Genomic DNA, 26588 nt, shown 5'->3' on the forward strand with positions numbered 1-26588 from the left:
TGAGGGGTTTGGCAGGACTGATGCCAAACAGCCCTCTGAGTGTGATATCACTTCCCCCATCCCAACTCACTAGGCCTGCAAAGCCTGTGAAAAGTCCAGAAGCCTGTTCAGTCTTTGGGGGACAAAGAAACTAAGGGTATACAGGGAAAGCTTCGTCCATATTCATCACTCAGGATTTGGAGACTGAATCCCCTGAGTCATGGCACTAATTCATCTGCAAATAAAGGCTAGTGCCCTGCTGATTAATTTTCCCGAGCCACCTGGCAGCTTATCTGCAACAAATAATTCTTTAATTTTTTTCTGTCTTCACCAAAAAGGCTCTCTGAAAAAACAACAACAAACAAACACAAAAAACAACAACAAGCTCTCTGAGATTGGCTGGATAAAACAGTAATGCTACTACTACGGGGAGAGTTGTAAACACTGGTATCTCATCATGAATACTTCTTGGAGGCTTGATGGAACCATCTTCCAGGTTATCACTGATCCAAGTATATCATGCAGATAGGTGTTTCTTTCTTTACTTAACAATCCCCTTGTGTGTGTGTGTTTTTATAGCATAATTAAAAGTTAGGGCTTTGAATGCCAGAGAAATCTGGTTTCAATCCTGGTTTAGACACTTACTGTATGACTTTAGACAAATTAGTTAACTTTTCTATGCCTCCGTTTCACATGCAAAATGATAACATTTATAAAAGCTACCTCATGGGATTTCTGTAAGGATCAAATATATTAATGCCAATAAATTACATAGACTAATGTCTAGTATATAGTAAGTATTTAATGGTAACTTGAATTGTTATTGGCTAGAATGCAAGACTGATTTATTTTGTACTTATACATTACAGTGCATGACTTTCCTCACTTCTTATTTAGAAACTACTTTTGCCTGAAGTACTAGAAAGAATTAATGATTGTAGAAGGTCCAGCAAATGAAATCCCCAAGAGAGCTGGGAGATACAGTGGGGCCTTGACTTACGAGTGTCCCGACTAACGAGTTTTTTGAGATACCAGCTGTCTCTGGGCTGATTTTTTGCATTGAGTTGATAGAGTAATTTGAGTTAACGAGCTCCTTAACGAGCTCCTTAATGAGCTCGGTCTCCGAACGAATTAAATTCGTAAGACAAGGCCCCACTGTAGTGGCATTGTTTCAGACTCTATTTCTCTCTCTACTAGGACTCTTAACAAATCCAGAGAGGATATAATTAATAAGGCCTCATCAATTGGAAATCTTCAGTATATTACTGCCCCTTTAGAAATCTTCTTAAAATATACAGACACATTCTACCTTTGCATATTATTAGTTGTCCTTGAGAAAACATTATTTACAAAAGGGATATAATATATCATACATTCTCTGATCCATCCTGAGTGGATTAGAAGCAACATTATATGATGGTTGGATTTAAACAGTTCTGCTGACAATTTGCCTCTATTTTGCACTGTAGATCAGTCATGTCCTATGTATTCATCCTTAAGCCCCAGTATCATAGACAAAATGATTGATTTAACTTACAACTCTCACAAGAAATGGACCACATGTAACTAAGCAATACAAATGGTCTTTCTTTGAGCATACTTTAGATCAGGGGTCCTCAAACTTTTTAAACAGGGGGCCAGTTCACTGTCCCTCAGACCGTTGGAGGGCCGGACTATAGTTTAAAAAAAAAACAAAAAACTATGAACAAATTCCTATGCACACTGCACATATCTTATTTTGAAGTAAAAAAACAAAACGGGAACAAATACAATATTTGTATTTGCATGTGGCCCGCGGGCCGTAGTTTGAGGACCCCTGCTGTAGATTGAAGCCAGTGACAGCCTGGCTTGTGAAACAAAAGAACATTAGGTCTTTGACAAAATAAGCATGCAAACAAGCAAAATCCATCATTGATTGATACGGATTGCAATCACATTAGGTGCTTGGACTATATAAGGCAAAGTAAACCAGAAGAGTGACCAATTAAGTCACCAGACCAGAGCACTTCCACTTTTGGAGTAAGGAAAAAGAGTGATCTTGATTCATTCTCTAGCCCAGGTGGGCTTAGCAGGCAAAATACTCTCCTTTGCATGTCAAAGAGTAAACTCTCCTTTCCCCTACTCAGCCCCTCAGTAGGGAGAGAATTACCTACTTGGACCCAGTGGCCCTTACATCTACCAGCAAAGCAGCTTTGCTAAAAAGCTCTGAAAGGAGCAACAAACATTTGTCAGAAGAAGCAGGCTGGAGAGGCAGCTATTCTACAAGATGACTACCTCCTCACACTATGACAGTTTTGAGATAGTTTTTAGATAGGCTGAACCAGCATTCTCTGCTACACCACAGCAGGTGGGAGAAACAGTCTCTCCTCCTTATTTCTTAAAACAGGGTTAACTGGTGGCAAATCTGTGAGCCAGGTAAAATGGGTTCTAGATAAGTTTAGCAGATAAAGTAAATGATAAGACAAACCCAGTTATATTTGAATTTCAAATAAACAAATATTTTTTTAGTGTAAGTATGTAACACTAGAGGCCCAGTGCACAAAATTCATGCATGGGGGGGGGCCCTCAGCCCTGCCTGCACCCTCTGCAATCTTGGACCCCTGTGGGATCGGGCCTGAACCGGCAGTCGAATATCCCTCTCACAATCTGGGACTGCTGGCTCCTAACTGCTTGCCTACCAGCCTACCTGATTGCCCCTAACTGCTCCCCTGCCAGCCTGATCACCCCTTAACCACTCCCCTGCTGGACTGATAGCCCCCAACTGCCCTCCCCTGCTGGACTGATCTCGCCCACAACTTCTCTACCCTGCAGGCCTGATCTTGCTCACAACTGCCCTCCCCTGCTGGCCTGATGGCCCCCAACTACCCTCCCCTGCCACCATCTTGTGGTGGCCATCTTGTGACAACATTGTGGTGGCCATCTTGTGGCAATGTCATGTGAGGGTGTTGCACAACGCCACCTAGGCTTTTATTATATAGGACTAGAGGCCAATTGCAGGAATATTCCTGCAAGAATAGGGCTTCGTGCGGCTGGAGCAAAGCAGAGAAGGGAGCGAAACTCACTGAGGTGGCCTTTGCTCCCGCTTCAAGCTCCTGCAGCTGGTCTTGCCCTCCTGCTCCCAGCCACTGCCCCTTCCCCTCCAAGCCGCTGCCCTTCCTGCCCCCAGCTGCTGCCCCTTATGCTACCAGCCACAGTGGTTGGGCTTGCCCTCCCGCTCCCATCCCCTGGGGCTGGGCTTGCCTTTTCGATCCCAGTGGCTGGGGCTGGGCTTGCCCTTCCGATCCCAGTGGCTGGGGCTGGGCTTGCCCTCCTGCTCCCAGCCTCTGCCCCTCCAGCTAGCAGCTGCTGAGGCTGGGCTTGCCCTCCCACCTCCGGCCTCCCATCTCCGCAGCCTTGGCACCGTTTCTGTCCTTGCAGCCTCTACTTAGCTCCCTTCTGTACTGCTTGGCCTCCATGTTGTCCTCAGTCTTTGCTCGCAGCTGGTATATGCAAATTAACTGCCATCTTTTAGCTTCTATAATTGAAACATTGTATCTTTTGAAGATGTTGCTTCAGGAGCTCAGAGATGGGTGGCTGCAGGCAGGAAACCTTGGCTTCCTCCATCGCCGGGGCAACCAAGCCTTCTGTTCGCTTCAGCTGCCTGGCTGCTGGCCGCCATCTTGGTTGGCAGTTAATTTGCATATCACCCTGATTAGCCAATGGGAAGCGTGTCGGAGGTATGGTTAATTACCATGTTCGTCTATTATTAGATAGGATTAGGACACAGTAACACTACACATATTGTTCTTTATCAAAATTCAAATTTAACTGGGCATCCTGTATTTTCATTTATCAAATCTGGCAACCTTAGTACTAACGTTTTCTTTATCCTTCTATCTCTCTTCTTTTTTCTCTCTACATTTCCACCAGTCCTCTACCTGATCGCAGAGATCTGTAATTTAAGGTTTAAATAAGAAAAAACACAAAATATAGAATTAACCAATAAAATTTAAATCAGCACAGTGGTACTACAGGGGATATTAAAGAAGCAATGTGTATTATCTAATCCCTGTCCTCATAGCCTTTTTACAATAAAAATTTTGATTGGGGTCAAGTGAAGCTACTTAAGTCCACATCTCATTCTGCAGGTTTTAATGCAAATAGAGGCTAAGTTGCATTCTTAAAAACTCAAATGACTTTTTCTTCTATATAAACCTGAGGCACACTCTCCAGCACTAAATATGTTACTGTAACTTATGAAAAGTGCATTGTAATTCTTTACCAAGTGCATAATGATATACAAACTATAAGTAAATAGCAAGATAATTCAAAACTCAAAAGAAACAAGTATTTATAAAGGAGTTGAAAGCACATTATGATACCTACTAGTCACTGTAGAGAGGCAGATCCTTTGCTGTTTAAAAAATAATACAAATTCTCCTGATTTGTAGAGAGTAAGGGAGACTTTATAATTCAGACTTAATGAAACCATAGAAATAGTTAATTTGCTTTTTCTTTCTTTAAACAAATTATCTTGCATAAATTAACTGACCATATTCTAATTGACTTCTGTAAACCCTCATCCAACCCAACTTACCTATCACTCATGCCACCCCCAGATATAAAAAGGTGGAGGAAATGGGGAGAGGAGGTTAATCTGGAAAGTTCTGGCCTCATACCAGAGCATCCAATTTGAAGGATTTCAGGGAGGTAGGCTAAAAGTGAATTATGCTTCTCTAATCTCCCTCCCTTGAAGTCCAAACATTAAGATCTACCTGAGAAGTTCCTTCTAAAATATATTTTGGATTAAATGTAAAATATCCATTTTAGTAAACTATGCATACTAGATGCCAACAAACATTTTGGTAATTTCCATTAAATAACCAGTCAATAAATTATGTCTGTATATTTTTAAACCTGGGAAGTGGTGGCAGTGGTGGTGGTGAAGAAATCAGTCAAACCAATTTTTACATTGCACTGGCTGGGGTAGATACAGACTCTTCACCCTACAAATATCACCAATCTGTTTTTCCCTTCTCATAAACTAGTTGGCACTTTTTTGTTCATATCTGTTTGTTCTGTCATTAGTTGAGTTGATGGGAGGATGCAACTACATTTACTCAATATGCTATGTTACTCAAGAATAAAAAGGGATAAATAAAGCATTTACATATGGTGTGCCAGACTGATAGGAGTTTTTCAGGGCATGAGACAGAAAAGTGCCCAACAAACCAAGGTGAGTTGATATATATATATATATTACCCTGAGAAAGATGATACCTAGATATCTACTAAGAAGGGCTACTGGTTGCTAATTGGGGTTAAATTTAAAAAAAAATTAAATAAAGCAGTGCCTAGCAGTCAATTATACACAGGGACCTCTCATGCAAACTGTGACTCAGGAAAAGCCTGCATTGAACTGTCTGCCTGCTGTGTTCCTGAAATTGTGCCAGCCCTTATAGAGGAGTTCCTGGAATTGTATTGCAACCAATAGGACTGGGGCTTTCCCCATCCAGTCAGCTCTGCACAGCTAAATCCTAACTGACCAATCAGGAAATTGACTTTTGGACCAATCAAACTGTGAGAATTTGGAGTCCTCATTTGCATGAGAATTGATCAATCAGGGACCAGAGGCAGGGGATTCTCTCTGTTTAAGTCAGCTCCCCTCTGGCTCTGGGAGTGCACTAAGACTATGACTGTGTTTCTCTGAGGAAAGCTGAAACACAGAAGACTTCTTGTGAAAGCAGATAAATGCAGTCCAGTGTAGGAGCAGAATGGAGCAGACTTGCACAGGGCAGAATGAGGCAGAGTGGACAAAACTGGAGCAGGTGGAGAAGACCACAGCAAAGCAGAGCTATCTAGCCAGAGAGGGCTGCTTCACTCTAGGGCAGCCTCACAGCCTTGCTGTTCCACAGCAGTGCTGTTTCATAATTGAGCTGTAACACTATTGAGCTGTTCTCATAGCCATGCTGAACAGTTTTGAAAGCCATAGTATATCACAATTGAACTGTTTGCACTAAATAAAGTTTCCCTCTTCAGTGCACTCCAAATTTGGGACTCCTGTTGGCATCAAATTGGTGCCAATGACCATTGCATGACTGTGTGTGTGTGTGTGTGTGTATGTGTGTGTGGGGAGGAATATGAAAAAAAATCTACATTTATAAAACATTTAAAGTTTAACATTTTACCATTTGGAAGCATTTACTTTTTTGAAACTCACTAAAGCTTAAGGTAGTTGAAAAAAATCGTGGCAAAACTGTGTAGAAGGCTAAGAGAAGCAAATCATTTGTAGGCTCTTATTTATGTGTTTTTCTTTCTAACAGCTGCCAATCTTCCAAGTCAGGAAATATTTGCACATGTCCTAGACATTTTCCTGAAGGTATGAGACTCTCTTGAACCATCCTTACACTTGGCTGTGCCAACAGCACTACAGCAAACTACAGTACCCTGAGAAAAAATATACTCTTTCAAGCTTCCTAAATGACTCATTCAGCAGAAAGTAATTTTAAAAAGTAAGGCTAATATTTTCATGCTTTGGAAATATTTATCTCTACACAGTGCCACCTTTTTTATAGTCAAGGGTAGAAAGTTACTTAGGTGGTATAATTTTGAAAGGCCAACCTGTCTCCAGAATTTATTTAACAGGGTGTCATTAGTCAACCCTTTCCATCAAGGCACATAAGCAGAGAGCCCCCTTTAAAATATGTCATTTGGGAGCAGGTCACTTTTGCACACATCTGCTAAGTCTCACAAAAATACATGTATGCATGTATGTGTGTATATATGTGTGTATACATATTTCTGCTAGTCCCAAAATATTACAAAAGTGATTATGATAGATTTTCTGGACACACCTAATTTTTCCATAATACCTACTTGTAGAATGGCAACATTTATAGTAAAAGAAAATGAGTGTGTGCAATAGAAAACATACTAAGACATCTACATTGAAATTTTTGCTTGTGATATATCTCTGATGACTTTGTGCCTACTATTTGGAGGCCCTTTTACTAGGTGCTCGGGAGATGTAGCCAAGATGAAAAAGTCTCAGTCCCTGCCCATGAAGAAATTTGTGAACTAGTTTTAAAGACTAATGAATTCTTAGGCATCTAATTCCAAACCTTGTAACTGGTTTTCTACTGTCATTGCACCACTTTATTTCGTGACAAGGTGGGAGGAACTTGGTTGCTTGCAAAATTCTTGTACAGGTTAACCACCAGGAAAGCCTTAAGCAGTAAGTTCTGTTGAAACCTGCATCACCATCTGATGAACAATACAAGGAGAATTTTACTTAAGCAGCAAATGTGGTATCTCCTCATCTCAATGCCAAACCTGCCTCCATCCACCTGCTTAACTCTCTTCCTCTGCCAATATCTAACCTTCCAAGCTATAGCCACTTAGCCCCTTCATGTAATTTATTCCAGCCTAGACTTTGGGAGATCTTTTCTTAGGCAGTGAACAACCAGGGTACCATTTATATATATAATACAAACAATTATATCTATAATTACTTAAATATACATATATACATATATATATATATATATATATATATATATATATATATATATATACACACACACACACACACACGCACACGCACACACACACACACATACACACACACGGTTCTAAAAATCAACTACGGTATTAGAAAACACACAAGTTATTTTTTTACTTATTACATTTTCAAATCCCCACCATTCAGAAACCAACCATCCACAAAGGAAATGTTGAGGTTCTGTTTCATCTTTGAGACACTATAACTTTCAATGATCCTTTGTTGCCTCCCTCTTCCCTAGGGCTCTCAGTAGGAGCAGTAACTGAGGCAAAATGAGTCCGGCCCTGAATACAAGCCTCTGCTCACTAGAAGAGAGTAAAGGAGTGACAGCAAGCACTTCTCTACCTTATTATGGTTTCCATGAGTAGGAATTTAGTCATGAGCTTTGAGTGTCCTGTAAAGCCCATCTGCTTCTCCCATCTACTTTAGAAATTCTACTAAGTCCCAGAAAAGTCCTTCAGACTAGAGTATATCTTTCTTGCCCATCATGAACAAATATGCTAGATCATAAATATTCTTCATCACTGATCTCAGCTCACTAGTTTCCTGTAAATTTTTGTACTTGGGAAGATAGTTGTGTTGTTTTTTAACTGGCTGATCTAGTTGAATGCTTTTGGACTCTGGCTTATACATCTTGAGCTGAATATAATAATAAAGAGCACAGAACTAGGTGGCAGGCAATTTTTGTTTGGAATCCTGAATTTGCAATTTAGTAGCTTTGTGAACTTGTTCAGTAACTCAGTTTCTTAGATCCTCAGTTTTCTAATTATGAGATGGGAGGATGTTGATAATTGTATCCACTTCATAACACTCTTATGAGACGTAAGTAAGACAATCCAAATTAAGCACTAGGCACAATGTAAACCTTCAGTAATATTATCCATTTATAGGAATGACCTCACTCTCTCTAAAGTGACAAATATTTTATTCTGCATCTTTTTTGTCTCATCCAATTTATATACTAAATAATTTTATTTAATTTTATTTTTTCTCAGAATCAAGAAAATCTGTTCTTCTCTGAATACTCTCATATTTGTCCTTTTAGATCATGGTAATGTTTCTCTTGTTTTATTTCTCTTCGGAGTTAATGATTTATACATAATGTTACTGGCAGTGCTTAGAATATAATCAATTTTTCCCTCAGGGGAACTTAAAATAATCCAACTTCCTTTTCTAGTCATAAAGTAACTCTGCCTATAAATGACATACCTGAAAGGAGCTTTCTTATTTTGCCAACACAAATTACACATAAACCATTTTCATATCATAATTTTTCCAATTGAAATGACACGATGTATACCTTATTGTTCCTCTGTCCATGCTCTGGTAGAGGAGGAATTTGTTATTACCTGGATGTAGCTGAACAGGGAAAAATAACCCTGTGGGTTAAAGGACTACTTATGATAATTCTTTGATATTTTACCATAATTTTACTCATAGGCCTCTTTGTAAGAGCCTACCTTCAGTGTAGCCCTAGTGACATAAAATAGTAAAAGCTTAGACTGTTACTTTGGTATCTTCAGGCAGCTACCAAAGTAACACATTAGTTTCTAAATGCAACTTTGGCATCATTGAGAAAAGTACGTAGGTACATATATAAACAACTATGGTACATTAGAAAGTCCTAAACTAAGTTAGGAGTCATTCTTATTTCAAGAGTTGGAACTGCCTAAATGCTATTCTTCAAAATGTTTGTTTCATAAAATGCAGCAAGTACCTAGCTTACTAGTTTTAGTGGTCAACTACTGGAGGATATGGGAAAGCAAGAATTATTGATACTCAAACACCAACCACCTTTACTGAATCTACTAAGAATCTGACCATAATCATATACACATATATAATTTATATTCTATGCAGTATAATTTATATATACATATATAGTATTTTGTGCATATATTTTATAAGCATATGTATATGCACTTTACAGGGCCTAAGCGACTGGCCAACTGGCAGAGCGGCCAACTAGCTGGTAGCTATGATGCACACTGACCACCAGAGGGCAGACACTCAAACACAGGAGGAGCGGAAACCATAGGCATGGAAACATGGAACAGACTGATAAATCTCAGAGGGAAGGGGGGAGAGGGGAGGGCGGGAAGAGATTAACCAAAGATCTTATATGCATACTAGAGGCCCATGCACGGCCTGGCCTGTGGGGATCAGGCTGAAATTGGCTCTCTCTGACATCCTCCGAGGGGTCCCAAATTGCGAGAGGGAGCAGGCCTAGGAACCCCAGGGGTGCACAAATCCATGCACCAGGCCTCTAGAATGTATATATTTACATTGATATGAATGTATGTACATATATATGCATATGTATATGAAACATAAAACAAATATTGTTTTCAATATATTAGACAAAGAGTACATTAGTGGTTCTAGCACTGCTCCCACCGTTGTTTAAAATAATTTATAAGAGTTTATCCTCATAAATTTTCCTAAAACTGATATATTAAAAAGTTTTATGTGTGTATATGAATGACAAAATTCTACCATATTGTAGGTTATCAATCTTGACTTTTGTTTAGAAATATAAATTTGTCTCCTCCATAAATTTTTGTCTTTTTTTATTGTTGAAAATATAAAAAAAAACCTTTGGGGTTTTTTTCCCATTGAACCCCTTAGACCTCACCCACCACACCCAGGCCTTCATCACACTATTGCCTGTGTCCATGGGCTATGCATATATGCATTTATAAGTTTCCTGGCTAATCACTCCCCACCAACCCCCACCCTCACCTTCCTTCTGAAATTTGTCAGTCTGTTCTATGCTTCTATGAATACGGATCTATTTTGTTCATCAGTTTATTTTGTTCATTAGATTCCTCATATGAGTAAGATGACATCATATTTGTCTTTCTCTGACTGGCTTATTTCCCTTAGCCTAATACTCTCCAGGTCCATGCATGCTGTTGCAAAATGGTAAGAGTTCCTTTTGTATTAGAGCCACATAGTATTTCAATGTGTAAATATACCACAGAATTTTATACACTCATCTGCTGATGGGCATTTGGGCTGTTTCCAGGTCTTATCTATTATAAATTGTGCTGATATGAACATAGGGGTGCATACATTCTTTCTGATTGGTGTATCAGGTTTCTTAGGATATGTTACTACAATTGGGATCACTGAGTCAAATGGGAGTTCCATTGTTTTGTTTTTTGATGAAACTGCACACTGTTTTCCATAACGGCTGTACCAGTCTGCATTCCCACCAGCAGTGCACTAGGTTACCCTTTTCTCCACATTCTTGCCAGCACTTGTCATTTATTGATTTGTAGATGATAGCCATTTTGATAGGTGTGAGGTGATACCTCATTGTGGTTCTAATTTGCATCTCTCTGATGATTAGTGACTTTGAGCATTTTGTCATGTCTCTTGGCCTTCTCTATGTCTTCTCTGGAGAAGTGTCTATTTAGGTCATTTGCCCATTTTTAATTGGATTGTTTGTCTTCCTTTTATTAAGTTGTATGAGTTCCTTGTATATTTTGGAAATTAACCCCTTATCAGTTACATCATTGGCAAATATGTTCTCCCTTTTCATTTTGTAGATGGTTTCTTTTGCTGTGCAGAAGCTTTTTATTTTTATGTAGTTCCATTTGTTTATTTTCACCTTTGTTTCCTTTGCCCTAGGAGCTGAATCTGTAAACATATTGCTGCGAGAGGTGTCTGAGATTTTGGACCTGTGGTTTCTTCTAAGATTTTTATGGTTTCATGACTTACATTTAAATCTTTTCTCCATTTGGAGTTTATTCTTGTGTATGGTGTAAGTTGGTGGTCTAGTTTCATTTTTTTTTTTGCATGTATCTGTCCAATTTTCCCAACACCATTTATTGAAGAGACTGGCTTTACTTTATTGTATGCCCTTGCCTACTTTTTCAAATATTAATTGAGCATAATTGTTTAGGTCAATTTCTGGGGTTTCTGTTCTGTTCCATTGATCTATATGCCTGTTCTCGTGCCAGTACCAGGTTTTTTTGAGTACAGTGGCTTTGTAGTGTAACTTGATATCTGGTATTGTGACTCCTACAACTTTGTTCTTCTTTTTTTTATTTTTTTTATTGCTTAAAGTATTACAAAGGGTATTACATATGTATCCATTTTATCCCCCCGCCCTAGACAGTCCCCTAGCCTCCCCTATGTTCTTCTTTTTCAAGACTGCTGCAGCTCTTCAGGGTCTTTTTTTTTGGTTCCATATAAATTTTTGGAGCATTCTACAATATCCAACACGTATATTTTTATAAAAATGCTCAGCAAAGGGGGAATAGAGGGATCATATCTCAACATAATAAAGGCCATACATGACAAACCTACAGCCAACATCATACTCAATGGGCAAAAAGTAAAGTTATTTTCCCCAATAACAGAAAGAAGACAGGGATGCCCATTTTCACCACTCTTATTCAACATAGTTGTGGAAGTCTGAGCCATAGCGATCAGACAAGAAGAAAAAATAAAAGGCATTCAAATGGGAAAGAAGGAAATAAAACTGTTATTATTCGCAGATGACATGATAGTGTACATAGAAAACCCTAAAGACGCCACCAAAAACTACGATATTTAATAAATGAATTCGGCAATGTAGCAGGATAGAAAATTAACATCCAGAAATCAATGGTATTTTTGTACACCAATAATGAACTCTGAGAAAGAGAAACTTAAAAACCAATCCCATTTGCCCTTGCAACAAAAAAATTAAGACAGGCATAAACTTATCCAAGGAGATAAAAGACTAGTACTCAGAAAACTACAGGACATAGAAGAAAAAAAAAAGAGAGAGAGAGGAATATATAAGTGAGTGGGCAAATATACCATGTTCATGGATTGTTAGAATCAACATTATTAAAATGTCCATACTACCCAAAGCAATCTATATATTCAATGCAATCCCTATTAAAATGCCACCTGCATATTTGACAGATCTAGAATGAACACTCCTTCATACATTTGGATTTGTCTTTTCTGCTCCTAGAACAACTTTATAAAATCAACTGGATTATGTATCTGAATATGTGAGCTCATGACTTTGCATTACCCCCTACATACCAAATCTATCATTTAAATATATATATCCATGTGTATCTTTGAACTTATTAAACAGATTAGAGTAATCGAGAAAAAAAATTGAGTTTTGAAAAAAATTAATTAGGGTCTCTTGAGAGCACAAATCCCACATATGACTTTTACTTTCACCTTTTGTTCCTATAATGTTAGTGCTTCTTCCTTCATTAAGATTTATCAGGAGGCAGAAGTAAATTTTGGTATAGCACAAAAATAAAAGGATAAGCCTATAACTCAGAGCCTGGGTTATATTCCACAGTTGGAGAGAGGTCATGGCCAAGATGGGAAAAAAAATTCCATTTTCTCCAAGGCCTTTAAGCTTCAGTACTTTCCACTAATATGGTCCCCCTGAGTCTCAATTTATTTAGCCTATGTTGGTTCCTTTTACCCCCTTTGCAAATATGCAATCTTAGTTTTCTTATTGAAGATAAACTTGTCCCAGGAGTCTCAGTTAGAAAGTCCATTAGATTTTCTTCTAATGGAAAAAAGTAACAATCTTATTTCCTCCCTCCTTTTGTCTAAGCCAGTGGTTCTCAACCTTCCTAATGCCGCGACCCTTTAATACAGTTCCTCATGTTGTGGTGACCCCCAACCATAAAATTATTTTCATTGGTACTTCATAACTGTAATTTTGCTACTGTTATGAACCATAATGCAAATATCTGATATGCAGGATGTATTTTCATTGTTACAAATTGAACATAATTAAAGCATAGTGATTAATCACAAAAACAACATGTAATTATATATGTGTTTTCCAATGGTCTTAAGTGACCCCTGAGAAAGGGTCGTTCGACCCCCAAAGGGGTCGCGACCCACAGGTTGAGAACCGCTGGCTAAGCTCACCCTAACTCTCCCTTTCCTTCCTGTAGCCTATCAAACATAGAAACCACAATCACAGGGAAAATAACCTCCTTCCTTATATCTACAAAATTAAGTCAATAAAATTACCCCCATTTAAAAAAAATGTTTTATGATCATTCTAACTAGCTCTAGTGTCCAATAGAATGCTTGGAACATAGTGGATATTCACTTGATATTAAATATATATATTTTTTTTTTTCACAGAAATATTTAAACATTCAAAGCAACATTTTCATTTAACGTTTCCTGATAGTGCAGCCTGAGAGATTACTTAAGAAAGATCAATTCTACCTTTTGAAGTCTATTATCACCAAGTGTTGATGTCCAGGAAAAAGGGGAACCAAGAGATGACTCTGGACTTATGGTACTTACACTAGGAAGGCACAACAGCCTAATAAGCAGTTAGCCTCAACTCGGCTGTAGCTTCAGTTTCTGCTTCTAAGTTTTACAGTGTATAATGAAACGCACAGTGTTATGCACTTTACAGATGCTCAAGCAGTATTTGTTGGCTGACTTAATTAAGCTATATTTGCAAAATGGCAAGGATGTGAGGAAACTTTCTTACCTAAAAAGAAAGCATTCATAGTGCTAGACATTTGGTAGGCAAATAAACAGTATAATTTCAGCCTAAAAGGAAAAATACTCAAACCCTATCCAATAGGTAGTGGCTAAGAAACCCAAATGTCAGCATGATGTTTCTGAAACTTAACTTAAAATATCATAAATTGTATGTCATCAGATTAGAGGACATTATTTTAATGCATTTCTGTTCCTATTCCAAGCCCCAACTTCAAATCCAGAAAATGTAACTAATAAACCTAAATTTCACCTGTCTTATGAGATTTTCAAAGTAAAAACAATGTGTCCAACAGTTATTTAAAAATCAAATTTAAGAAGGAATAATTAAATGGTGTTTAAAATATTTTCCATATTCAATGGTGAACTTCCAGAGTGCAAGCAATTCGGGAATTTACTCATGACTGTAATGCTAAATCTTCATACATCTGACTTAATCTTCTGACTACCAGGGACAGATGAATACTCTAATATCTCTCAAGAATGGCTGATTACTGCCCTATCCAGTTTGGCTCAGTGGAGAGAGCATCAGCCTGTGAACTGAAGGGTCCCGGGTTTGACTCCAGTTAAGAGCATATGCCTGTGTTGTCGGCTAGGTCATATATGCAGGAGGCAGCCAATCAATTATTCCCTCTCATCATTGATGTTTCTATCTCTCACTTCCTTTCTGAAATCAATAAAAATATATTTTTAAAAAAGAATGGCTGCTTACTTATGCCCTGGATATGCAAGAGCAATGAACTATTTGGGGCAGATTTTCCTTCCACCAGCACTGAGTTTCAACTAGGCATCAGGCACATGTCACAGTGAAGCTGTAGGTAGTCTCAATTATAGAAGTTTACCCTATTTCAGGTTAATTTTTCCTTTGTTAGAGATGGTTGCCTTGATTCCTTTTCCAATCCTGTTTCTGCCTTCATCATTTACAGACGGCATTGTGGGAATAGGTAACTGAGGTTAGTGGTACAGTCAAAACTTTATTAAGGCCCTAACTGGTTTGGCTCAGTGGATAGAGTGTTGGTCTGTAGACTGAAGGTTCCTGAGTTCAATTCCAGTCAAGGGCACATGCAGGGGTTACTGGCTTGATGCCCAGTAGGGGGCATGCAGGTGGCAACCAATCAATGATTCTCTCTCATCATTGATGTTTCTATCACTCTCTCCCTCTACCTTCCTCTCTGAAATCAATAAAATACATATATTAAAAAAAAACTTCATTAAGGTCAAAGCAAAGTGGTCCATTCATTCTGGAGATTCACTTCATTGTCTTACCCCACTAGTGTTCTGTTTAACAAATGGTGTTAGGTAACAGTAACATATAATAAAGCATCTTGCATTCCAAATTTACCAGCTACCCAGTTATAACATTGCATTGGGTACCATAGAAATTACTGAGATAATATCAGGCATCACTATCAGATGGTAAAGTAGAGGATGCAACATGATGAAAATAATTTCATTTGGTGAAATGAGGATTACTCAAGCTAGTAGCCAAAATCAACTTCTATTTGCAAAGTGATGAAGGGATTATAAGATAGGTATTACTATGCTGATGACAGTGAGAACAATAGTTTACATTTTATTGAGTTCCAGGCACTGTACTAAGTGTATTATTGAAGTCCTAGAAGAAACCCTGGATATTATATAGTCTAACACATTAATTTTGTAGTTGAAGAAATGGGCCCAGAAAAGTCAAGTTACATGTATAGTGTCAGTTAGTAGGAAATTCAGGTTTCCACCCACAGTGTCACCCTTAAAGGGTCTTGGTCTCTTTCATAATACATCATAAAATAACTGTGGCAACTCTTTGTACATCATTTTTTAGGAAATTAATTTTTAGAAGTACCATTATAAATCAGTTTCAACCTATTATCTTTTTTTTTACTAATATGGCCTCACATGGGCAAATTCTAAAAATTTCTCCAATTCAAATAACAACTCTTAAGTCATGAGATTAGCAGATAAAGTTGAAAGTGAAACCATATTTTATAACTACTAAGAAAAAAAGAGCAATTAACAAGAATCATGTAGCCTGGAGCTACTACCATATGTCAGAAACACAAGAGAATCCAGGCTTAAGATGAGGCTGACACCATGGAGTAAAGAGAGGAGAAACAAAAAGGACATTGATGCTGGATCAAGCCTCATCTGAAGTCTTTCTCTGATTTTTCAGTAATGTGAACCAAAGAATTGACATTGTTGCCTAAGCCACAATAAGTCAGATTTTCTCCTTTTTTTTTGCATCAAAATGCTTCTTACCTGATATTGCATATATTTTGCTTATTATAGTATTCCTGGTACCTACCACAACCTGACATAAAATAGATCCTAAATAAATATTTGATGAAATAAAAAAAAAGAAGAGCAGTACTTTCTTTTAAAACAAGAGAGAAAAATAAAAGCCACTATTTTAACTGAAGTTTGTACTGGCAGGAGGTGGGAGAGGGTAGAAAGATAAATATCTAATTAGAAGAAAAAGAAGGAAAGGAAAGGAAAGGAAAGGAAAGGAAAGGAAAGGAAAGGAAAGGAAAGGAAAGGAAAGGAAAGGAAAGGAAAGGAAAGGAAAGGAAAGGAAAGGAAAGGAAAGGGGTTTACAATGTGAATTGTGGGACTCAGCCTTCATTTCAATGTGCACAGACCTCAGCAGACAGCTGGAAACCTGCCAGAGAACAAGGACTTGGAAACAAGCTGGAAGACACTGGAGAGACTTTAACCAAAAACAAACACCAGTAGGGGATGTGGTTGGCAGCACAGCAAAAGCAAAGGACTTTATGAGTCACTATGACATTAATTTTGAATGGTATCATGCTTCCATTTTGTCATACAGGGTTTGGTACTATCAAATATACATACATATATATGTTCTTTTTTACATTTTAAAAAACATATATTTGTATTGATTTTTATAGAGGAAGGGAGAGGGAGAGATACAAACATCAATGATGAGAGCGAATCATTGATGAGCTGCTTTCTGCACACCCTCCCCACTGAGGATCGAGCTTGCAACCCTGGCATGTGCCCAGACCAGGAATTGAACCATGACCTCCCAGTTTATAGGTCAACTACAGCGGCTGGGCTGTATGAGTGTTCTTGACTTAAATAATATAACATTACAGACAATAAAAATATAGAATAGAAAAATACAGAATAAACATATCCAGTATCTCATTATTTTTTCATGTGCATGTTTTAACATAACTGTAAACAGTGTGTACATATAGTATGGAATACTTAACATCATAAGCACAGTTCTATGTTGCTAGAATCTTCGTAAACATTGTTTTTCAGAGAATGATATATTGACTGAGTATAAGGCAATTTACTCCATCTTATTTTTTTTTTTTACTATTTAAGATTTTGCTGAATTTGTCCTTTTACAAATGATAACAACAGTAATAATGATACCAATAGCTACTTTTAAATGATATATACAATGTGCAAGGCATTTTATATGCATTGTTTCTAAATTTTATCAAATATTGTAAGGTAGGTATACTAGTAATTTAGCTCAGTTTATGCTAGTAAATGAGGAAATTTATACTCAGAACTTAAGTGACTTGCTCAAGGTCATAGCTAATTAATGTCCAACTAAGCACTGAATCAGTCTGCCTAGTTCAAACATAGGCCCTTTTTACCACAATATACTACCTTTTTGCTAAAATGGATATCTTTATGCTTTTTCTGTATTTTTGGTGTTTATCATATATTTCCAAAAGTTGGATTATTGGTATAAAGAACATGAACATTTTTAAAGTGTTTTCTCCATTCTCAAAATTATTTCCCATGAAGGTTATGATGTATAATCCCACCATCCCAAAACTTTTTACAGAAGGAAATTAATTTGAGGTAGAAAAACAGAGGTCACAACAATGTTGTGTAAATAATGTAAATAAAGTGTATGTAATCATCTGTCTTCTGTAACACAGAGGTGCATACTTTGAAGATCTAATTGCAGAAAATGTTCTTTATCACTGGAGCTAAATAGGTACATATAAAATTCTTAGGAATTATAAATGTGTGTAGGACCTAGCATACGGTAGATGCTTCATGAAGATCTAATTACAAGGAATTGACATGGACTTCTGGCTCCTGCTGTGTATGTGAAAAACTAGAAAAAGTACAACCCCCACCCCAACAACAAAAAAACTGAATAATCTACAAAATCATAATTTTATCCTGAGCCTAAAAAGAAGTATCAAAGCAACCAACTAGCCTGAAATCTGAAGAAATACAAGCATCTGCAAGGAGAGATGGAACAAGAGCACTGGATCAACTGAAGCTATAGGCAGTGGTTCTCAACCTTCTGGCCCTTTAAATATACAGTTGCTCATGTGACACAACCATAAAATTCTTTTCGTTGCTACTTCATAACTGTAATGTTGCTACTGTTATGAATCGTAATGTAAATATCTGATATGCAGGATGGTCTTAGGCAACCCCTGGGAAAGGGTCATTCGACTGCCAAAGGGGTCGCGACACACAGGTTGAGAACCACTGCTATAGGGGGAAGAAAAGGTGAGCACAAAACCTGGTGCAAACAATTCAGCTAAATTTTTATGAACTGCTGAAGACCAAGTAAGGGCTGACATGAGAGTACAGTACCCCTGGGAGCCACAGATACAAGAAGAATTTATACACACTTGCAGGTTATTCTCCATGGATTTATAGAAATGACCTGATGGAGAGCAGAAGCCATTGCAATAAAAAAGCATACAACCATGTCCAATTCCTTTCCCACCAAGGAATAAAAGCTCCAGGAGAAGGGCAGCAAACCTGTCCTCACTTCCAGGGTGCAGGAAAAAAACCTACTAGAGCTGGGGAAAATGTAAAAAAAAAATACAAGTCCTCTACTCTGGGGGAGGTTCAGGAATTAGTACTGTGACTACTAGACCATCAAGAAGTATCCTACCAGTAGCAGAAGGTCACAATAACTAATAAAGCCAAACTCCCATGACCAAGAGACACAGGAATTGCCTCTGACTGAAGCTGAATCAGGGAAACAGGGAACACTTCCCTGCCCCACACCACTAGACTTAGAAACACTTAGCATTAAAGCAATAGCAGTATGCAGTGGTCCACAAACTGTGGCTCGGCAAACCGTGGCTCGCGAGCCACATTCGGCTCTTTGGCCCCTTGAGTGTGGCTCTTCCACAAAATACCAGCTCTTCCACAAAATACCAACTTCTGCGCATGGGCCACGAAGTTTCATTCGCACTGTACGTGTGCACCCACACGTGGTATTTTGTGGAAGAGCCACACTCAAGGGGCCAAAGAGCCGCATGTGGCTCGCGAGCCGCGGTTTGCCAACCATGGCTCTAGGGGAAGCATAAGAACATGGAGAGAGAATCTCTGAGGCACAGATGCATAGGGAAGGTCTACAACTGAGGATAGAGTGGGAATCTTGAGAAAAGGCATTCAGCAAACAAACCCTCATGCTAAGCACAAGGTAAGAGAAATTTGAAGCTGGTGGTGAACTGAAGGTAACTATAGCAACAACATAACCAAAGCATAGCTCATATTATTAGATTGACTCAAGCTCTTGTATTAACGACCTAACAGAACAAGAGTGACCATTTCAAGACATAAATACTGTTCTACATATAATGTCTGGCATTAAAAAAAATCTGATACAATAATCAAGAGAAAAAGCTCATTCTCAACAAAGTAATCAATATAACCAGACTTACAGATAACTTGGATATTCAAAGTACGAAACAGAAAATTTAATATAACTATGATTGATATATGAAAGGTTTCAGTGGAACTTGGATATTCTTTCAAGTAGAATATTACTTGAAGGTCTATACTGTGTAACTTAAGATGCATATTGAAAAAATCATTCTGGTGGTAGTTACATGACTGAATGTATCCAACTCATAAAACTGTACACTTAAAGTAGTAAATTTTTCTGAATACAAACTGCAGTGAGTCCTCACTTAATGTTGATAGGTTCTCCAACTTCTGATGAAATGTTGTACTATAATGGAAACCAATTTTATCATAGGTTAATTGATATAAACAAGAGTTAAATTCCTATGGCATTTCAACCACATTATAGTGAAATAACATTGAACAAAACAACATTATTTGAAGACCTACTGTATACTTCAATAAGCTCTAGTTTTTAAAAATGAACATGCACAACTTACCTTTTTACCCTCTTCATTTTTCTTGTTTTTATGGCATCATGGTTCTGATGATTGATGATGAGAAACCATATTTTTGTGGTATCTAATCTTACCTTTAATTTTTACCTTATATTAGTGAGGTTTTTATTCTTAAGATATGGTGGTATAGAAAGCTCTATACCTTCAAATAAAAACAAGAATACACACACACTACACACATACAACACAACACACACCTCAGGATTAAAATGTGTATAGGTACATGGAGATTATAACTGTGCCTTAAAGAAGAGAAACTTCCTTATATAAGGTGAAGGTATTTATGCACAATGTGGCAAAATTCACCTATATCACACAACTGTTAACTAATCATTTAGTCTGAGAGGCAATTGAGGTACCGTAAACAATATATTTGTATCCATTTAACATAACTATTCATAGTTCACTGATTCTGTTAATAGGGAAGGACAAAATGGTTTGAAAAAACTTGTGTCATTAATATTGGCATTCTCTCTGTTCCTAATACTCACCAAGTTTCTTTCTGCTTTTAGGATCATTCCACAATCATTTTTTTTTACTACTACTCAACTTCTATGCTACCAGCACTTTTGTGCAAATTTTAAAGACACCCCCCTATCCCAACCTCGGTAGATAAATTTAAAAAAGAAACCTTTTCTGGGAAGCTGCAGCCCTAAAGGTATAAGACTTGGCAAGTATAAGACACCCTTGTCTGAACTAGAAGGAAGTCCCTTCTTCTGGACCTATACACCTCTATACAGCCTACAATAAGGATCAGCCTAGGAGCAGTGATATTATTTTTTGATGGACAGGCCATGGAAAAGAAGAATACTGCATTTGTACAGAAACTTACACAAGATTGATAAAATGTGTATTCATCATATTAGAGAGTGGGGGAAGGGCATCTGATCAATGTGATAGGGCCACTAAAGCACCTCCAACTCCAACCCAGCCTCTAACACTGCCCTGCTTCTGTCTAGAATGCATAAACCTGGCTTTTGTTTGGTTATCTCATATTCTTTCTGCTGGTATCAGTTTACCTAGCACTTTCCCAAGGATGCCAATTCGTACCCTTAAATCTTAAATAAGCTTTCCTGTTGGATGCTCTTATATCACTAGGAATTTTCTTACATAAATAAATTACAACTGCAATTATACAGTAATTTATTTGTGTGCTTACTTATATATGTGCTTCTCCAACCCACTACACACACTCACATTTAATCACTTACACATTTTTAGACCATAAGCCACAGAAGAATAGGCACCAGAGACTATCACAGTACCTGGCACATACTTTGTGCTTAACAAATAATTACTAAATAAGTGCAGAATTTTTTTTCTTAGATTCTTTGGCAAACCCTGTCACACACATGTGCACACTCATGTACACTGTATGATATTGAATGCTATGGACATTTTTCTTTTTGTTAACATTCAGTTGAAAATTTCGAATGTGAGTACTTAGAATGGTATGGAGGTATAATATAAAACAAATGATATTTTTATTTGGGTACATCTTATTTTAATTAGTTTCCTTTTCTATTGGTGATTTCATCAATTCCCTGCTAATAATTTTTTACATCTTATGTTTGATTGGCTGGTTCATTCTAGATTGAAAAGCCATTCCTTTTGTAATAGTTGTCACAGGTGTCACTGAGCTATCTTAATTGAGTCATTTCTTGAAATGAAATGTGTTTTGTATTATTTAACTTGAAGTGTAGGGTTTTGCCTTGCAATCACTGCTGTTATTAGGAAAGTAAGAATGAATATATAATCTGTTTCCACTTACCAAATAGATTCTGCCATAAGTACCAAGGCCAATGGTTTTATCCAGTGAAAATATTCCAGTTGGATCCTGAAAACATGTTGAACAAAAATTGTCAATCATCATGGAAAAATAGGCAAGCATTCAAATATCAAGAATGGTCTTTCCAATCTGCCTTGATCCCATAGAATGGGAAAAACCAAAGTGTCAAAAACCTCACTAATAAATAAATAAATAAATAAATAAATAAATAAATAAATAAATAAACATGTCATAATTTCCCTGTTATAAGTGTAGTCATTTATAAAAAAGAAACAGTAACTGTATATTAATTATCATTAAACTGTAAAATGCATACCTTTATGTGTAGTTGAGGTACATGTCATAATATAATTAGAATATTAAAATAAAAATAAGTTCATTTACTTGCAATTGAAATGCTCTTTTAATATCCATTTTTTAGTACTAATCAGACAGGCAGAATATTTAGATTACAGCAATGATGTATGCATACTGGATATAAAATCTAGATAGCTTATGCATATAATAGTAATTGTTAAGAAAGAATATCATCTCTAAATATGAATCACAAAGCAAGATTATGGCATTAAAAGTTCATCACTTAAAAAAAACTAGGCAAAGTTGGTTTTGTTTGTCTTTAAACTAATCTTTGCATATCATTTCATGGCACAAAATCACTGATATTTTCTTTGTCTTAAGCCTAAATATGACATCATAGAAGACAAAATATAACGTGTTTACAGGTAAATTCCTAAAGCTTCTTGAACATTGTTTCCTTACCTTATAATATGGATATTCCTTTCTCATTCACCACAAAACATTTTTATCACTATTTAAACTTTTAGTCTAGCAGTTTATTTTGCTATTTCATCAAAACTCATATGAGGTATAAGTATATGCCAGTTTATAGACTAAATGGTAGCTGTGTTGGCAAATTATTGGAAATTCACGTGCCTTATAGAAAGCACCTTTAATAAAAACAAACTTTGTTTAACATTGTTTGAAAACATTTTTATTACTGTGACAAATGTGAGCTAAATAGAAAAACTATTGAGTATATACACTGTGTATACTGAAATTATAGACTCCTTTAAACTGGTGTGATATTTATATAATCTAGCAAAACTATCATAGGAAAATGACACAATTATGGGATTACTTCAGTCAAGAAGTATTCAACTAGATAGAGTCAGGAGACTGGAGTTTTAGCCCTAGCTCTGCCATTAATTAACTATATGACTCTGGCTAAGTTATTTACTTTCTTCAGGACTTACTTTTCACATATATAAAATGAAGGTGCTGTGTTAGGTGATTTTCCAGCTCTATCTCTAAAATCTTGTAAGAAAAAATTTAAGATTCCAACATTCTAAGATCCAGATGTTTCCACTGAATTGATAAACTGTTGTTATAGAAAACAGCAGCCTGCTTTATTAAAGTCATCATCAAAATCAATGTCACAATATGCACTGCATCATTATAAACAAACAGTTCAAGGAATATACTCCCAATGAAAATTCAAAAGTTTCTTGAAATACTAATTTTGAGGATTCAAGAGAAGTAAATATATATTGTTATACTGGCCTTGATATTAAGCATATCACTCCTGTTATAACTCACTGAAATTTTTATGGAAAAAAGTTAACCAACAGAGGAGTTGCTAGGGTTTGACTTGAAGATTTTATTACTTTAGCATATTTCTTTGAAGGATATCAATGAGGGATTTATATTAGAAATGATCAATTATAGAGAAAGAGCATTGGGCCATCTGTCAAAAGAATCAAATATGTTAACTGATTACTATTGGAAAACCATTCTTTGTTATAGTTAAGGCTGCATTTTAGCTGAAGTTTATTTCAGTATCTTTGAAAATATCTTAAATTTATGTAATCCCCCCTTTTTTTTTTACCTCTCAATGACATAAGTACCTTGCTCATAAATTTTGAATTCAGGCATCTAATTACTCCAAAAAAAAAAGGCACCAAGGAGGGACAGGGACAATAAAATGCCTGTGGAATTCTTGTGAGTCTTACTTTATTTATACTCATGTTGTATAGAAAAATTGTCTTGCTCACAAATGACCAAAACATCTTAATTCTCTTCATGCTCACATTTAATAAAAAAAGTTTTTAAATGTTTTTCTCTTGTTCTTAAAGGCATTTCATCATAATGTTCTACTCTATTCTCAGAGTATTTTTCATTAGTTTTATAGAATATTTTTCATTCCCCATCTTTATACTAGTATTTTTCAAGACTAAATGACTGTCAAACTGGGGGAAAAGAAATATTTTAATTACCAGGGTAATATTACTTACTTTCTTATATCAAAGTTTCCACTTAATTATAATTAGAAAATAGCTTATTCTGGGCCCCCAAAGGAAGGAAGAATTAAAAATGAACCTCTTTTTAAATTTACTACTGTGAAATTAAAAATGTCTATATCAGAGGGGTCTCCATAATAACTTGGTCCTCTCTTCTGCTCTACCATGCCAAGATAAGAAAAGCAGAAGAGGAAAGATCTTTATTTCTATGACTGCTATATCAATTTGGAGGTTATTTGGTGGTTTGGTATGCTTTGATGTTCCATTTCGTGAAAAAAAAGTAATTAAGAAACTCCAATTTGTATTTTTTTCCAAAATAAATTACTAAAATATTTTTAACCATAAAATGTTGGGCAAATACTTTATACTTTGCTGGATTTTTCTATTTATGTAATTTATCTATTACAATTTAAAAGTCCTGGACTGTTCGCACCCCTGACACCTAGCATTTGGAAGACTTGTTTCTGTCTTCTGAATTCAAGCAGAGAAGAAAGAAGAAGCACTTTGATGGATAATTTTATTAAGGGCAGGGGTGGGGGTAGCAGGAAGAAAAAGGACCACTAGACGGCACTGTTTACTGGTTATATAAGAGACTCAGAAACAGAAGCTGATTGACAGAACCAAATAAGGCAGAAATTAAATTAAGAACAAAAGGGAACCATTAAGTGGTCAATATGGGTAACAATAAATTTCTGATTTAGGGCAGTAATGAAGCAGACCTAGTGAACACATTCCAGTAGTCAGAGAGCTAGAGGAAGGAAAGAGATTGCACAGTACCTAGAATGAATAGCTGAGGCTTTCCTTCTTTTGTTTTAAATATGAAACATAGCAATTTTATGAAAAGTCTTTATAGAGAGAGAACCTGAAAATAGCAGATATAAGACTGGAAGTGCCAGAGTAAGTTTCAGAGATAGGTGGAGAAATGGGCTTCGCAATTCAAGTTGAAAACTTAGAAAAATAATCTCTTCTTCTAGACCAGTGTTTCTCAAACTGTGGACTACATAAACTCTCACTACATGAGAATCATGTAGGAAATTTTATTTAAAATGCACAGATTTCTTGCCCCTACCATGGAATTATGAAATTGGAATCTCTGAGGATGAGTTTTAAGATCCCCAGATGATTCTTATGTACTATTCTAGTACATTAAGATAAAATCCACTGTTCTAGAAACTGGAAAATAAGACTGAGAAAATAGATTGAAATACAGTGTCATGCTGGGGCGATGCTCTTCTAGAAGATATAATGAAGGCTATCCTGAATGTTTCAATACTTGTGGACAAGAAAGTAAAACTGCCTCAAAACAGGAGGCTAAGGGACTTAATAAAGTGGGAAGGTTCTCGTGACTGAATGTGGAAAATAGGTTTGTTCTGGGTTGTGGAAGACTGGGAGAGCTGGGATTTATATTTAAATATAAACCTAATGTAATTCAAATACAGTTCTTGGATCATGTGCTATTTCAGATCACCTCTGCCACTACTGTCCTCCAGGCCTATCTAATTCTGACCCCAATATAGATTAGGACTACACATGGCAGTGTCAAATACCAAGGCCACAGCCATGAGGAATGTCATTACCATACCGGACACATAAGGCAAAGGCGACTATTATAGTGAAGACATGCCAGATTTGGAGATGAAGAAATAGTTTCCAGTCCCAAAGATTGAGTGACATAGGCATTCTAAGAAGAAAAGATGATAGATAGATGATAGATGATGATAGATGGTAGATAGATAGATAGATAGATAGATAGATAGATAGATGATAGATAGATGGAACTTCAAGTATTGCTGGCAAGCAAGGTGGAAAAAAATACATCCACACATAGATATAGATATAGATATAGATATAGATATAGATATAGATATAGATATAGATATAGATATATAGATATACATAGTGTTGAAGTTTTTTTCAAAAAGAAAGCATAAACCACAGACCTCTGTACTTTTTTGTTTTGCCATCTATATGAGATATTTATTCAATAATCAATCAGAAAAAATTACAACACCCAATAATTAACAAAAATATAGTTGACTTGTCCTTTTCTGGTTATTATGTTGGCTCTGTATGTATCTAACTGTAGGGTATCATGCAAAAAAAGTTATACAATTCCCTCACCCCTCTCCTGCTTTCACTCTTGCTTACTATTTTCAGTTTTAAAATAATATCTATATAATAAAAAAAATACAAAAACCTTCCACCACTTTCGTTAAATCCCATTTTGCACAGAAGCTTGACCTCTCTCAAGGTTTTGTGTCCTCTGGTTATTTAGCTGGCCAGCCCAGCAAAGGACATAACATATCAATCTTAATCTA

At 36.6% G+C, this 26588-nt stretch overlaps 1 protein-coding gene across 1 annotated transcript in view; it reads right to left on the reverse strand.

Moving 5' to 3' along the window:
- Positions 1–26588, reverse strand: part of NRK (Nik related kinase) — a 165683-nt gene that overhangs the window by 136534 nt on the left and 2561 nt on the right. Inside the window, exon 2 of the mRNA XM_059679219.1 lies at positions 21956–22021. Coding sequence (XP_059535202.1) covers positions 21956–22021 — 66 coding nt within the window. The remainder of the gene's footprint in view (positions 1–21955; positions 22022–26588) is intronic.

The sequence above is a fragment of the Myotis daubentonii genome, chromosome X (assembly GCF_963259705.1).
Source record: "Myotis daubentonii chromosome X, mMyoDau2.1, whole genome shotgun sequence".
Classification (NCBI taxonomy): domain Eukaryota; kingdom Metazoa; phylum Chordata; class Mammalia; order Chiroptera; family Vespertilionidae; genus Myotis; species Myotis daubentonii.